The sequence below is a fragment of the Lepidochelys olivacea genome, assembly GCF_965140295.1.
Source record: "Lepidochelys olivacea isolate rLepOli2 genome assembly, chromosome: 1".
Classification (NCBI taxonomy): Eukaryota; Metazoa; Chordata; order Testudines; family Cheloniidae; genus Lepidochelys; species Lepidochelys olivacea.
In genome coordinates, this window is record NC_140411.1 from 209,850,843 (window position 1) to 209,866,910 (window position 16,068).

A 16,068-nucleotide genomic window follows, 5' to 3' on the forward strand; every position below is an offset into this window, starting at 1 on the left:
GTAAAGTCAACTGAAGCTGTGTTTTGAACATGTAAAATGCTACATAATGCTAAATACTCTGAGAAATCAGGTCATAGGTGTCTTAGATTGGATACACAAAATTAGTGGAAACTTTTGACCTTAATCTTTCTGTACCTCAGTTTATCATCTGTAAAATGGGACTAATACCACCTCATCTCACCGGGATGTTGTGAAGTTAAATTAATTAATGTTTGTGAAATATTAGCTACAACAGTGATAAGTGCCATAGAAAAGCCCAAGAGGAAATTAAAAATTATGTCTTCAGAGCAAGGTTTGAATAGCATGAAGTAAATAAGGGCTGGGACCATACATTGAACTATGAAAATAAAACAAATTATTGCACTGCTGCTCATTTAGTGAGCACTGTCCAGCTTGTACACTGAATGTCCCTGGGGCCCTGTGAAAAAAACACAGTATGTGATCATGTCATTAAAGGCTGTATCATAATGCATACAACCCATGGGTGATTGTGATGGAGTGCACAAACCTTACACTGGAAAGGAAGGGGTTAAAGTACCACTCTTGAGTCAGGCAGCCCCACCCCACAGCACCTGCAAAGCCTGCACAGGCTGGAGGAGGAGCTTAAAAAGGGGAGCAGAGTAGCTCAGTGGGACGCAGATAGTGGATGTGAGTTGACCTGCATTCTGAGCTCCTGGGAAGAAGCATCACAGGAATTCTTGCTGTCTGAGACTGACTACAGAGACCTGACCAAGTCTACAAAGAATGGACCAGTGACTCTATGAAGGTCGAGACTGTATCTTTGTGTTTAAGTTATTTACTTTACCCTGGGGGAAGAGAGGGGATCGGCAGGAAGTGATCCAGGGAGTAAGCCATATAGTCTCCCAAGGTGCAGGACTTAGCCGTGTACCATTGAGCCCTGGATCACAGCCCAGTGTGAGGGTGGGCCCAAGCTCCCTACCAACCCCTAAAGAGGGACAACCCTAGGTGGGGAACCTAGTTGTAGGGAGACCCTGAAAGTATGAAGGTCTGGACCACATGACCCTGACCCAAGGGGAAAGCCCTGAATCCCCTGCTGAGTTCTGAAGACCTTCCCATTATCAGACTCTTTATACGTACTTGAAAGTGTGACCTGGCTGGAGGACTGTGTCATGGAGAGGACAGATCACCACAGGCAGAGCTGTAGTAAGAAAGTAGAACACCTGGGAGTAAGACAACCTCCCACATCCCCGCCTGAGCCCTAGGCGGCACTGGCAGTGAGTGTTCCCCTTCACAAGGCTGAATTAAGCTAGCAAAGGAAGCTGGAAAAATGAAAGCTGGTTGCAAACCTAACTATAAAGAAGTTATGGCAAGAAAGAGATTACATGTGGAAACACACCACCACTTAGCACCACACTGGGAGCACAATACTGAATCAGAAAAAAACACCTCCTGATTAGTAACCAACGTGACTTCCTACCCCTAGATGCTGCTTCATGGACTTACGTCCCAGTACTAACTAATAGCTCAAACCCATCTAGCTTTTAAGATCAGAAAGGATCACAACACAAAGCAGTGTGACTCTAGAGACTGAATCATACCTTTTACATCTGGTTTTGCTTTACTGAGTAGTTTAGGTTAATTTTTTGGTGGGGTTTTGTAAGAAAATGATCAGTATCCTTTCCCCTCTTCAGATCCCGACTCTTATAGCTACTTCCTTTGCCTAGATTAGTGCAACAAGGCACATTAATCAGTGTAACTTTACAGATGTGATGCAACTGCACACCAAGGGTCTCATTTTGTGTGACACTTCTTACTTACCTCTAAAGGTGGAGGAGCTCCAAAAGTTACTTCCAGACTGAAGTCCACTCTATTCTGAGGTACCATATCCAGTGCCCGGCTGCTGTGACATTTGGTTGGCTAAGCTGCCCACCCACAGTATTAATACTACAGGGCTACAAAGGTCTCCATTTACAAAGTGGGTAAATAAATAAATACTTAACACAAAATACAAGCTCTCACTTCTTTCTTTGTATTTTACCTTGAAAAGGTTTCCTTCAGGATCCAGCACCTCACAGATAACATTGGAGGTGTGTTTCATAACGTATCTCCCTGCTCGTTTCTCTTCATGCTTGCAGAGAAGCTGAGTTTTATTGAAAATCTCATGGGAATAAACTGCTGAACAATCATCATTAATGAAAAGGCAGCCGGTACTGGAGGGTAACACCTGCCATAACAAGAGGAGAGGAGGTTCAGCTGCCAATGGTTGACTCCTAAGTTTAGAAGCAATATGAAAATGAGCAACTGTTGAATTCAGGAAGAAAAATCCAATCCACACCTTTAATATTTAATTATCCTGTTTGGAGGGAGTGGAGAGGGAAACACAGAAAGACAAAGCCCACGACATAGACTGCTGTTAGTCTGTGCAATGTTTTAAACGTTAACATTTTTAATATGAGAGCAATTTTGAATTGGTTTCTGAAGTAAATGGGAATCCACAGAGTTGTGGAGTTTGAGTATAGGTGGAGTGGCCACATTCTGCACAGTTGGAATCCGGATAGGATGAGGAAAGGCCATAGAAAGGGAGTTATGATAGCTAGGGTAAGAGGAGACAAAGGCAGGGATGAGAAGTTCAGAACACATAAACACATACATTACACTATTATAATCTTAGACTAATGCTCACCTGATACGTTCCCTGTGGCTTTGCTATAATAGATGTCCCATCTCCAAAGATGGTACAACAGGTGCTGTCTTCACAGTTTGTTATAACCGTAGCAAAGTCAGGATTCTCCACTCGTATGCATTTTACTTTCCTTCTGATGGTTTGTGGGGATTCACCTAAGAATGAACACAGGTTAGCCACACCAAACAGGAGGACACGAACTGTGGGAAAATCTGTGTCTCAGTTTCTTTATCTCTAATAGGGTTGGTCCTTCAGCTCTTGCACAGGGCACCTTGTTGAACTCTTCTGCATAAAAATTCCTTTAATTGAAGGCACCTGCTCTTATATTCTCAAAGTAATCTGTAGGTTTGGGATTCTCTTAGACTGTGCACTGTATTTGGAAATCCAAGTAGCTACAATAGCAGAAAATCCTCACTACCATATACGGCTTGTCAGAAGATTATGTGTAGTCTATCAAATGTAGACCTAGCCACAATAATCCACGCATTTGTAACATGTAGGCTGTACTATGGAAATTCTTTATATCTGGGAAGGAAGCCCCATGCTGTAAGGAAATTTATCAGCCCACCTGTTCAGCAACACAGGTCACAGGGAACACACCATCCTGGTATGCTATTCTCTGGACTGGCTTTCATTTGAATACAGAATCCAGTTCAAAGTCCTACATAGTCCTCTCTACCTGAGTAACCATCTCTCCCTTCATGACCAGAACCTCCCACTACATTCCACTAGAACAATGTCACTGTCAACCAATAGGAGTTGACATCTGACCCTGAGAGACAGAACCTGCACAGCAACTGGACCAAAGGGACATACTGCCAGAAGGAATACGAATGACCATTAGCCTCACTGCATTCAAAGACAAATGTAAAATGCACCTCTTTGCACCTAGGCTTTCTTACAATAGTATTGCCATTCTCACAGATTCAGTAATCTAAAAATCAAACACCCTCAGTATGCTTGTTGGTGACAGGAAAGAAAGAGGGGGATTTTTTTTTTAAATAATGAGAAGTATGCAGCTACTACTACAGTGAAAAGGGTCAAATAAGTACCTGGATGGATGGATGGATGGATGGATGAAAGACCTGCTTGTTACCTTTCTTTGCCACAGTGAAGTGTATTATAACAACTCCTGAAGAAAGAAAGTTCTCCAAAGAAGCCCATCCTAGACAACTGAGATATCAGATTTGTTGTGTAGGCTATACATATAACACGGTTGGAAAAGTTATTGTTTATGTTGAAAGATTACAGTTTTACAAGATACAGGAGTGGCAATTGCTCCCTTTTTGTTTTTACCTATTTCTTCATTATCCTCAGATACAAAAGGTTCCTCATAATCTTGATAAAATGTGGTGATTCTAGTACCATCAGCATGATCCACTATCTTGGTATCATCCTTTTTCTGAATCATTAGCACCTTGTCTTCTCGCATTATCATAACCTGGAAAGGTAAAAGAATACTGGTTTCCACTAGCTCTCAGATACCACTGTAACAGCAGTATCAATACATTAGATAGATAAGATAAGACACTGCACATTTGACAAAGCTAAACAACACAATTTTATATAGCTCAGTGGTTTGAAAGTTCAGAGGTTTTTCCGAATCTAATACCTTCAATACAAACTTGAGACGTATCTTTAAGAGTATAATATTAAAGATCTAACGAAACATCCAATGAACAAATGCTATCAGCCAGATCTTTAAACTCAGTAGGATAGAACTATGATATTAGAATAGCAGTACCATTCCATTAACTGGGTCAGTTGCCTGATAAGTTAACAGTGGCTTCAGATCCATTCTGTTTGCTCCCTTAGTGCCCACTTGAATGCCTGATGGGGTGGTTGTTATCCAGGTGCCTATCTGGTTGTCTATGTGTTGTAGCAGAGTAGGCAGGGGTTCCTGAACAGCAGAATCAGGCAACTCATACTTGGCTCCTGGTGCTGTGCTACCCTTGTGGCCACCCCTTCCTGTAAGAACAGAGACAAACACCTATGGGTTAGGTCAGTGTAATATGTAGTACAGAACTTCAAAAGATGTGTCAGTAAACTATAAACTTTCCTGGAATATCAAAACAGGACATTGCAAAATAAAAACCACAGCTTGCTGTAATGTGTAAAGTGAGGCTGGAGGCCCAACTGAGGCCAAGAAATCCTGAAATGTGGTCTCACTTGCCTTCTCTCTGTCTCTGCAGGATGAAATCAGAGTTGATTTTCTACAGGTTTTTAATGATGATGAGCTCAGTCAGCAATTTCTATTCATGAGATAAGGGCCCCAATAAAGTACAAGTTAATGTTATGATTATGGGTAATTATTTTGAGCTGTACTCTGAGGTCCCTACTCAGTTGTTACTCAGCCAAATACTCATTGACTTCAATAGGAGTGTCCCTGAATAAGGACAGAGTAAAAGGTGAATAAGGACTCGGGGATTTGGTATTACCAAAGGTCTGAGGATTTACTTTAATAGACTTTGTATTGGGTCACTCTGCCAGGTGAACTCATATATATATTTTCATTTGTGTGTTTTCTTCCACATTTGAAGAAAAAGAAAGGGCTGGAGAGAAAGAGGAGATGTTAATGCTTATAAAGATGACAAACTTGAGACGTACTGCAACACTGAAGTGCAGGTAAAATGGCATATTCTCAACACTGGCAGAACTTTCAGACTACAGAAACACTTTTTCTGCAGGGTCTGACCTTGCTAAAATGCCATAATTTCAGCTGAAGCATTTGGAGTTTAACACTGAAAATGCTACCTTTTTTAATGCTGATCTCAGCAGAAGGCAATGGTTGGGTCTGTAGGCTGTTCTCAGCAATGGATGATCGTGTACTAACTGCAGGTGATGGTGCTAGAACAGGGCCAGAATCGGGACTCTTGATCACCGTGCCATCAGGAAAAAGAAGCTAGGGAGAAAACAAAGCAGTTTCTTTATGTTAAAATAATTTCAAATAACAAAAAGAATATAAAGCAGAGAAAATGTTCAAATGAAAGTAGTAGATAGTGAAGAAGGAAAGAAGCCTTAGAGTACAGGAGATAAAGATCACTAATCAATGGGGATCAATAATTGTAACAGCACAAGCTTCTAATAAACAGTAATTCTATTGAATACATGGTGATATTATAAACATAAAAAATAATGACCATTCTATTTAAATTGTTGATATTTCCTGAGGTTTTTGTATGCCACTTTTTACAGACCTGCTAGCTCATTTGTCTCACTGTACTGGTCTTTGTTCAGGGATGGGTCATTTCCAGCACTGGAGTATCTAGCTTTTGCCATGACAGTGGCTCATAGAGGAAGAAAAAGTTACATACTCACAGTAAATGTGGTTCTTTATGATAGGTTGTCCAAATATCCTCCACTCTTGGTACATGTCACAGGGTGGCGGGCCTCTTTATAGGGAGATGGGCCCAGTCCCCTTAACTTGCCTCCCCAGGTGGAGAATGAAGATTGCCATGTGACAGGTGGATCATGTGACTATATCAGGCCTCTGGAGTATAGATAAGAGGGACTTCATGAAGGCATGCAAGACAGAGGAGAGAGTCACAAGGCAGACAGAGGCCTTGGGCCCAGGGACAGGAGGTCTTGGATCTCTTCCTGGGAGAAAGGAAGGACTTCAGGTAGCAAGCCCTGCAAGTTGCTGCTTGAGACGAAGCAGGGGAGGGTTGCCACCCATCTGGTTTTCTCCTAGACAGACTGGGTTTCAGCTTCTGTGTCTGGGTGCCGTTTAACAAGCCCTGATGTCCATTTTTTTTTTGATCCGTGGAAAAGATGGCAATCCTAAGCAGAAGGAAGGAGGCAGTACTGCAGACACTGCTTCCAGGGCCAAGCTGCTGCACGTGGCTCTGTGGATCCCACAGGTGGTGGACAAAGCAGCCTTGGCTGTACTGGTGAAGACCCTGCAAGAGACGGGAGAGGGGCCATGGGGAGAAGAGGTGGAGCAGGGAGCAGGGCCTCAGGGTCTGGTTACCAGCCATTAGAAAGGTGGCAACCCTAGAGCAGGGAAAGACTCCATGTGGAAAAGCCCCGGGAGTGGTTGCATGATAAAGACCAGGGGAAGATTCAAGAAAGGTTGCTCTGTGAGTCAGCATCATGAGAAGAGGATAGAAGAGAATCAAGAGGCTGGGACTGAATAGGGGCCCCAGGAGTGGCACAAGATACCAGAATTGAGTACATTAACTTTGTCTTGTGGTGACAGACATTATTTGGGACTCCAAGGGACCTGGTCAGAGGCCCAGCTCACCAAAGTGAGTTTTGTTTTAAATTTTAAACTTTCTGTGAATAAACCAGCCCCTTTGTGGGGTTATTGAGGAGGCCAAAAGGGGAAACTGGGGCAGTGGCAAGTGTACGCACAGATTAGATCGGGGTAGGTGTATGCTGACAGTGCACATATGTTCCATGAGTAGGGTGACCATATTTATAAAAGTAAAATCAGGACATGGCATGGCTCTGGCCTGAGCAGCTTGGCATGACCGCTCACCTGAGCCCCCCCCCCCCAACATGGGGCCATCCCGAGCCACTTGGCATTGCTGCTTGCCTGGGCCCCATGCCACCCAGGACTGTGGCTGACCTCCTGAGCCCCACAGCACCCTGGGCTGACTGCACAAGCCCCATGCCCAGCACCTCGTGTCGCCACTGTCCTCCTCAAAGGTTCCTGACGGGGGCACGACCCACTTTTTTGGCAAAACTGGGCATTTGTTCCATTTGCTTTTGCCAACTGATCAGAGCAACTTGTAATGGCATGAGCAAACAGTACAAATGCCCATTTTTGCAAAAAAAAAAAAAAAAAAAATCAGAACGTCTGGGACAAGGCTTAAAAAAGGGGACTGTCCTGGCCAAAATGGGACATATGGTCACCCTATCCATGAACTCAAGATTGGAATATTTTGGCCAGCAGTTTCTGTTGGGTTGTATTTGTGTCCTGAGTGGCCTTGTGCCCTATGCTGAAGGCAAAAAGAGTAGGGGAGCCCCGACTGCCACTCAGTTCCTTTGCCACTACAGAATCCAGGTGTTCTAGGGACTTCATAGGGCAGGTCACAGAATATCTATAGACAACACATTTCAAAGACTCATAGTTACTGTAAAGTAACTAAGTGTTTCTTCATCTTCAAGGGCTTGTCCATAAATAACGCACTCTTGGTGACTCACAAACAGTGACATGAATCATGATGTAAAGAGGTGGGTGCTCAGAGTCCACTAAAACAAAGATTGCAGGACAACTCTGCCAAAAGAAGCATCAGATCTGGATGCTCCACCAGGTTGGCAATTCTCATTTGGAGTGATGAGGCAGAATAAATCTCTCTCTAATGAGTCCAATCTTTTAGATTCTTTGCCCTTCAGGGTAGACGTAAATGTTCCTTGCCACAACCTCTCATTCGCAGCCATGGTATTGGCTGAGAGTAGAAACCAGAGCTGGCACTAGGCAAAAGCAGACTAAGCAATTGCTTAGGGTCTCAAGCAGCTCAAGGGGTCCCCTATTAATTATTAGTATGTGTTGTGTGTTTGTGGAAGCAGAGGGGCATGACAGGAATTAGAAAAGGCAGGACCTGCAGATCAGTCAAGCGAGAGCCAGGAGGGGAGGAGGCAGATGTCTCCAGCCTGCTGCAGAACTCTGGAGCTGAATTGGCGCTGTGCAGCACCCTGCCCCCGATGAGACCGACGCTGGAGAGGAGTTGCTGGGACTGCCATCTGCAGTGTACCCCAAGGAGACAGAGGACCCAGTCTGGACTACAGAAACCCTGTCCAGACTGTGGTAGGAAGTGGTCCAGGGAAACCAGATTTTATTCTGGTTTTGTTGCGGGAGCACAGGTCAGTCTGTTTCGGTAGGATCCCTGCTGACCCAGTGGTAGAACCATTTGTCACTGCTAGGGCCCTGGGCAGGGACCCAGTGGAGTAGGGTCGGCCCAGGTCCCCAACCCCCTGCTGCAAAACCCACCACTGGGGTAGCTATTCATCCCGAGGCCAGAAGGCCTGGGCTTTCCTTGTGGCTTGCCCCGCCAAGAGGGCCAGAACCACAGACTTGTCTGATGGCTGCCTTAGCCAGGAGTCTTAGGCAAAAGCCTGCTCCCTGCTCTGTTCTGCCCTGTACAGAGGGCCAGAGCCCCAGATTGTTTGTCTGCTGGCTGCCTTAGCCAGGAGGCTTAGGTGAAAGCCTGCTCCATGCTCTGCCCTGCCCAGAGAGTCAGAGCCCAGACTGTGATTGCCCCAGCCCAAGCCTCTTGGGCTAGGGACTGCTAATTGCTCTGCACGCCAGAAGGACAGAGCCATAGACTGTTAATCGACTGTTTGTTGCCTGATGCAGTGACACAGAGTGGCCTCCCTCTGATTCTGAGCCTGAGGGACCACTACAGCAGTGTTTTTCAAACCGCGGGTGCGACCCACTACTGGGTTGCGACATGTAAGGCGCTGGGTCACCTTGCTCTGGTCAGCACCACCGATCGGGACATTAAAAGTCCCGTCAGCGGTGCTGCCCAGCTAAGGTAGGCTAGTGCCTACCTTTTCTGACACTGCACTGTGCCCCAGAAGTGGCCAACAGCAGGTCCGGCTTCTATGCTGCGAGGCCACGGGACTCTGGGTGCTGCCCTCGCCCTGAGCACCAGCTCCGCACTCCCATTGGCCAGCAACTGGCTAATGGGAACTGCGAGGGGGAGGGGTGGTGCCTGTGAGTGAGAGTTGCGCGTCTCAGCCTAGGAGCCAGACCTGCTGCTGGCCACTTCCGGGGTGCAGCGCGGTCCGCAGTGCACCCCAGCTGCACCGCTGACTAGGAGCCACGGGAGGTAAGTCCATGCCCCAGTCCCGTGCCCCAATCCTGCACCCCAATCCCCTACCCCAGCCATGAGCCCCCCCAAATCTGGAGCCCCTCCTGTACCCCAAATCCCTCATCCCCAACCCTGAGCCCCCCCAACCCAGAATCCCTTCCTGCACCCCAAACTCCTCATCCCTGACCCCCACCACATTCCAACCCCTGCCCCAGCCCAGAGCCCACTCCCTGAACCCCTCATTCCCAGCTCCATTGGATAGTGGGCATCAACAATTTTCTTCAACTGGGTCCCCAGGAAAAAAGTTTGAAAACCACTGCACTATAGTGTGCCACAAAGTTTTGGCTGGCTGCAAGAAGGCATCATTAATTAGGAAGGCAACCCTTTCCTGAGTTTGTTGCCTAGAGGATGTCCACCAATTTGTGACTATTTTCCTGTACTAGTTCAGCTTGAGTATAAGAGCTGCAGCCATTTTCCTGAGCAATTCCTGGTAGGAAATGAAATCATCTGGGACAGGAGAAATTGCAATCAGGGCCACTGCTTCATCCAGAGAGGACAAGGACGGGATGCTGGTCCTCTGGCAAAGGGTCCTCCAAAGGAGGTGGCTCAGGAGGATGGATGTTATCCTGTGCTTGTGTCACAGGCTGCTCTGAGGTTTGGGCCTCCTCCAGGTAAGGGGTTTATACCCCACCTGTATGGAGATTGGGATCTGTGGGAATGAAAAGCACACAGAGATCCCGACGGGGCCACTGAGACATAGGGTATGGCATAGGAGACCAGTACACAGTGGGACAGGATGATTTGTCTTTACTACGAGAATTACTCTGCTCTCAGTACCAATGTTTACCCCACATGGGTGTCTTGATCACTTTAGTCAAGGCAGGATTAGAGAAGAGCTGAAAGACTCCAACATGGAGTGTGATGTGCTGTTTGAATAATCAGTGGGCATCAGATGTACTATTGTGATGGGGCCACAGGATAGCCTGACCTGTCCACTGCCCAGTGGAGTAAGGTTAATGTCAATACCATAAGCAGAACCATGGTTGGCACTGCAAAGGCACCTTGAGAGGGCTTTGCAGCAGGGACTGGTGCCGAGGAGCTATTTGGTTCCCACCCTGAGAAACCCACCGATACTGAGAATGCTGATGCCAAACTTGATGATGTAGACAGTGCTGAGGGAAGGGGATGCATCGGTACAAGTCCAGTCAGCATAGATACCATGGATGGTGCCTGCTTCTTCATTGGTACCGGAGTTGAGGGCAATCTTTGTCATGAAGCTGAAGAGGACAAAAGGTTTGAACTAGCCTGAAGCACTGTCCCTGCCCCGACGTTCTGAGTTAATGGGGATGCCTGTACAGACAGACAAAGTAAGTCTGATGCTACCATGTAAATGTGTAGGGTCAACAGCACCGACAGTAATGGAGCAGCAGTCATGTACATAGGTACTGAATTCAGTGGCTGTCCCATAGATGGTTCCAGAGTTGACAGTACAGTACTAGGATCCTTTCACCTTGGTTCTGGAGAGAAATGGGTTGATGCCCTGGCTCTATCCTGGGTTCCTGAGTTTTGCTGAGGCTGAGGCCCCGTTCTCAATGAAAAGGATGATGAATCCCTCTTCAGTCTTGGATGGCTCCAGTCTGTTTTATGAGTCCTCTTATGAGGGACATGTGGAGATGATGAATGACCCCTGTCCTTTATCAAAGGGAAATCAGAGTTCTGGGGTCTGTCTAGAACTAGTGCAGAGGCAGAGGACTATCTGAGGATGGTTGATAAAGGAATCCAAAAAAGGTCCAGGTGCTGAGACAGGCCTCATTGCCTGTGATGTTCCTTCAGGCGAAAAATCTATAGTGATCTGGATTCTTTTCTTGAAAGAATGACAAATACTGCACTTTTCTTTAGTATGGCCTTCGCCAAGGCACAATAAGCAGGGTGTGTGAATGTCACTGAGAGAAACCCCACATGACAGGCAATTTTTGAAGCCCAGGGAATACTGCATAGCCTACAGGGCTGAGCAGAACTACACTATACTACACTAAACTACAGGTACTAACTATGTACACTACTAAGGTCTCAGATACAAACTGCTGATGCAGTAGAAAAACTGTGAGGAGAAAACATGCATGGGGAACTCAGACTCAGGTTGTAGATGGTAAGAAGGAACTGAGGACAGTTGGAGTGCTGCCAGCGTTATATAGTCTCAGGAGGGTGTGGCATTCTGTACCTTGTGGGAACACCCTACACCCCCACGTTCATCTTTATAAAATGATTGTGTGGTATCCAATGCAAAGTTTGTGATGTTCGGTGTCTTCGGAAGACTCATGATGCAATGAGCCTGGTTGTTATAATGATGTTATAGTCATTGTTGTTGCAGTAATGTTATAGTAACGTTATAGGTTATAATTTCATCTATGTAATTATGAGGCTGAAAATGTATCCTCATGGCTTAAAATAAGCCCAGGCAAAAACACTCCAAGGGCAGAGGGGCAGTTCACACCTCATCAGGGCATGTATGGGACAAACTCAGCCCAGCCTCACAGGAACAAAAGACGCTGGCCTACGCAGCAACAAAAAGATCTGTTGGACTCGAGTGAGTCAACCCCCTTCCTTTGGTCAGTTTAGGACTACAATGAGGTAATGTTCACCTGACTCTGAAAGGGGGTGGGGCAAAGCCAAGAGGGAAGAAAGGACATGTCAAAAGGGAGAGATGTTTGCCATGCTCTTCCTCTCTCTTCCACCTACATCTACAGACACCACACCAAGCGACTGAAGCGCTGAGCAAAGGGGAGAGCCTGACTGAAGAGCAACCAGCCAGCTGGTGGTGAGAAGCATCTAAGTTTGAAAGGGCACTGAAAGTGTTAAGATCATCTTAGAATGCATTTTGCTTTTATTTCATTTGACCAAATCGGACTTGTTATATTTTGATTTATAATCACTTAAAATCTATCTTTATAGTTAATAAATCTGTTTGTTCTATCTGAAGCAGTGGTTTGGTTTGAAGCATGTCAGAGACTCCCCTTGGGACAACAAGCCTGGTACATATAAATTTCTTTGTTAAATTGATGAACTCATATAAGCTTGCAGCATCCAGCGGGCATAACTGGACACTGCAAGATGGAGGTTCCTAGGATTGTGTCTGGGACCAGAGATATTGGCTAGTGTCATTCGATTGCACAATCCAAGGAGCAGCTTACATGCCAGAGGCTGTGTGTGAACAGCCAGGGAGTGGGGGTTCTCACAGCAGAGCAGGGTTTGGCTGGTTCCCAGACTCAAGGATTGGAGTGACCTAGCAGATCACCAGTCTGGATGACACCAGAGGGGAACGTCACAGAGGGTAACAAGGAGGTGTGGGGCATGAGCACTGCCTCAACAGATACTGCTGCAGGAAAAAAATCTCTAGCTCTCAGTGTGCTAGATGTCAACACACCCAAGTGGAATACGCCTCTGCAACCACTCAAAGAAGAGATTATAGATAGGCAGAATATATCAAACTGTCTTAAGTACTTATATGGTTCCCATTACTGAAGTATCTGAACACCTCACCATCTTAAATGCATTATCCTCACAATGCTCCTGGGAGGTAGGGAAATACTATTATCCTCATTTTACAGATGGGAAATGGAGGTACAGGAAGACTAAGTGACTTGCCCAAGGTCACACAGGAAGTCTGTGGTGGACTAGAGAATTCAACCCAGGTTTCCCACCACCTAGGCTAGCCCTCAAGCCACTGAACAATCCAACATGGAATCTGGACAGGAAGGAAGCACTGTACTATTATTATTACAGAAATATCAAAAGCAGTCTTGAAATGACATTGTAAAAAGAGTCTCTCTGGGGCACCTCCCTAGCTGGTCTGGGCCCCTCACCATACCCAGTTTCCACCACTGGGATGGTCTAGTACAGGCCACAGCCTCTTAGTGCTGGTAGTGCCCCACCCTTGTGGGCCTCCTCACTTTCCTTCTGGGTAAGGGAAAAGCAAAAGTTCAGGTCAACAATCAAGACCCTTGGGGGGTCAATAAAAAGGCAAAAAAGCCTTACCTCAGGGGTGTCTGAGTAGCAGCTTTGTTGGAGTCCTTATGGCTGGCTAGCTGAGTCAGTTGCTTCCTATTAGGCTTGCCCTGGGGTTTGCTGGACTCCTTGCAGAGCTGGGAGCAGTTCTGGCATGAGGGTTTCTCCTGCTATTTCAGGAGCCACTCTAGTCACCCCCTTCTCAGGGCTTCTTGCCTTGCGTACTGCAGCTTCCGCCCTTCAAAGCCCTCAACCCTACCAAGCATGATTGGCAGGGCTGGCCAGGCAGGGCTACCTTAGCACACACAGCCTCCCAAACCCTGTCCATGTCAGTGCGGGATTTATACACCCCATCACAGACATCTAGTCTCAAACAACACAGGCTGGCCAACTCTGTGTTGTCATTCCAAAAGGACTATTCTTCTGGCTGTGGTCTTTCCAGGAATTATGTAAAAACATATATTTTCCCAATGGTGCAGACTGCCTACAGGCAGAAACTGTAGGCCAAGACTGCCTGTTTTGCCCATGAAACCAAGTTCAACCGATTTCTAATCAAACTCTTTACTATACCTGGGTGGATCCATCAATCATGTACTTTACGACAGTTCCTTGGCTGGTAATGACCCTGGACACTTCTTGTTCTACTGGTTTCTTCACTGCTTTGTACAGTTGGGAATGCTTCACCCTTAGGGGATAACTCTGCCTAACTAGGATTTCCAGAGTAGGTTGCTTGGCTTTTTCTGCCTTGGCCTCATCTTCCTTGGCCTCATCTGCTGTGGTTTCACTTTTGTTGGCTTCATCTACCTTGGCTTCAGCTTCCTTAGACTCTGCTTTTAAATCTGAAATTAAAGTCTATATTAATTAACAGTACTGCAGTAGCCGTTGTCATCTAAGCAATTCTAAGGAGCCCATCATTATTGTATCTTAGCATCAATATTGGTGAAAATTGTTATTTAGTGAGTGCCATCACATTGGTTGATGCTTTACAAACATAAAAGTCGACACAGTCTCTGCAATAAATAAATTCTTAGACACGGACAGTAGAGTTCATTGTATACTGAGTGTAGTGGACAATTGTGTAGACAGGCTGCACACCTATAGGAGATTAGTAGTGCCAATGGAAACTCCTGTACTGAACACTATTTTGTTTTGACATCTAATATTGAGTCTCTCTCTATCCTCTTCACTGTATATAATGCTAACCTAATCTGACCTCACATACCTTGAACAAATATTTTGACAAGGGAGTGGGATGGAGGCCTGAAGGTAAAAGATGATTATTCTCGTAATTCAGGGTTATGTGACCAGTAATCTAGGTTCTCCCTCTCTGTTAGAGTTGATGGGCAGGTTGGCTGAGGCAGTAACAGATGCAGGCGGGAGCAGGGGCCAGATAGTGTGGAAACAGGCACAGGTAGTGCAGGAACAGAAGCAAGGGCCAGCTGGAGCAGCAGCAATGTGAGGAGCAGACTGGAGCAGGAGCAAGGGCAGCCTGCTGAAACTACTGGGAATGGGAATACGCCGGCCAGATAGTAACATTGAGCAGACTGGACAGACTGCTTTCCTTAGAAGCCTATAACCCTACCTTGGGATGACCTTAGTGGGTCCTTGCCTGTGGATTGGCTGAACCCTGGTAGAATGGTGTGGGGCCTATCACAAGACCTGCAGGCAATTGCCTCTGATGACTTGTCATACTCTCTCACTCAGGGATGACTCATAAGGCTTAGGCGGGCTCAGGCTCAGAGGTATTCAACTCTCTCCCATAATGATAAGCCTTTGTGCTGAGGCTCTATGAACCACCAATATCCATCTTCTAGCCATTTATATACACTAAAAGTAATAATGAAGATGAAACTGTTCCAAACCTCAATCTTATGATTACTGACAACCCAAGTATCACTGCAGTCTACAGTGTGCAGTTGAACAGGTGTGCAAATGTCCAAAAACAGTGGGAAGTTGAATCACTGCAGTAGCCTAATAGGCCAGACACAGAAAGTTGGTCATGAACTGCCCTGAGCCTTGCTCAGCTACACAGACATTTTCATCTTCAGAAAGAAATTCATACAGTTGTTTTCTATAATAATGTTTAGGGAATTGTTTTCAATATTAGATGTCAGAACTTTCCTGTAACTATGTTTAAATCTATCTCTGCATAAAAAAAAGTCTTTTGTGATTTTAACTTTATGCAGAACACTCCTGTGTCCATAGTGATTCACAAAACTAACCTATAGAACTTTGACCAAGGAAAGTCAATACCAGCCCATTGGGGCAGGAGGCATTCAAAGTCTGGAAAACAGGGACATCTGGCACCGCTTGTGTTTGAGGTGTTGGTGGTTCTATTTCTACCTAGAGAACAGAACACAGATTAGTTTTATTACACACTTCAAAAAGCATTTTATAAAGTTTAGTTTTGTTATATGCTCTGGTAGAGCTAGTATCTTAAGGTCTGATTCTGCTACCTACCTTATTAATGTTGAGTTATAATTTAATCTGTAATCAGTCCCTCCATAGGTGCTGACTCTGTGGACGCTCCAGGGCTCAAGCAGCCACAGGGAAAAAAAGGGGGTGCTCAGCACCTACCAGCCACAGTGGTTCTGCGGCCCTGGGGCTGGCTACAGATCAGCTGTTTGGCGGGTCCCAGAGCGGGCCGCCGATCAGCTGTTC

The 16,068-nt window shown here is 45.9% G+C and overlaps 1 protein-coding gene across 4 annotated transcripts in view; it reads right to left on the bottom strand.

Moving 5' to 3' along the window:
- Nucleotides 1-16,068, bottom strand: part of SPAG17 (sperm associated antigen 17) — a 298,248-nt gene that overhangs the window by 60,086 nt on the left and 222,094 nt on the right. For all 4 annotated transcript variants that reach the window (XM_084612789.1, XM_084612788.1, XM_084612791.1 and 1 more), the window contains exons 25-31: nt 15,630-15,750; nt 13,978-14,246; nt 5,399-5,546; nt 4,389-4,612; nt 3,941-4,085; nt 2,645-2,799; nt 2,000-2,185 (exon numbers count right to left, since the gene is read on the bottom strand). In XM_084612789.1, coding sequence (XP_084468915.1) covers nt 2,000-2,185; nt 2,645-2,799; nt 3,941-4,085; nt 4,389-4,612; nt 5,399-5,546; nt 13,978-14,246; nt 15,630-15,750 — 1,248 coding nt within the window. The remainder of the gene's footprint in view (nt 1-1,999; nt 2,186-2,644; nt 2,800-3,940; nt 4,086-4,388; nt 4,613-5,398; nt 5,547-13,977; nt 14,247-15,629; nt 15,751-16,068) is intronic.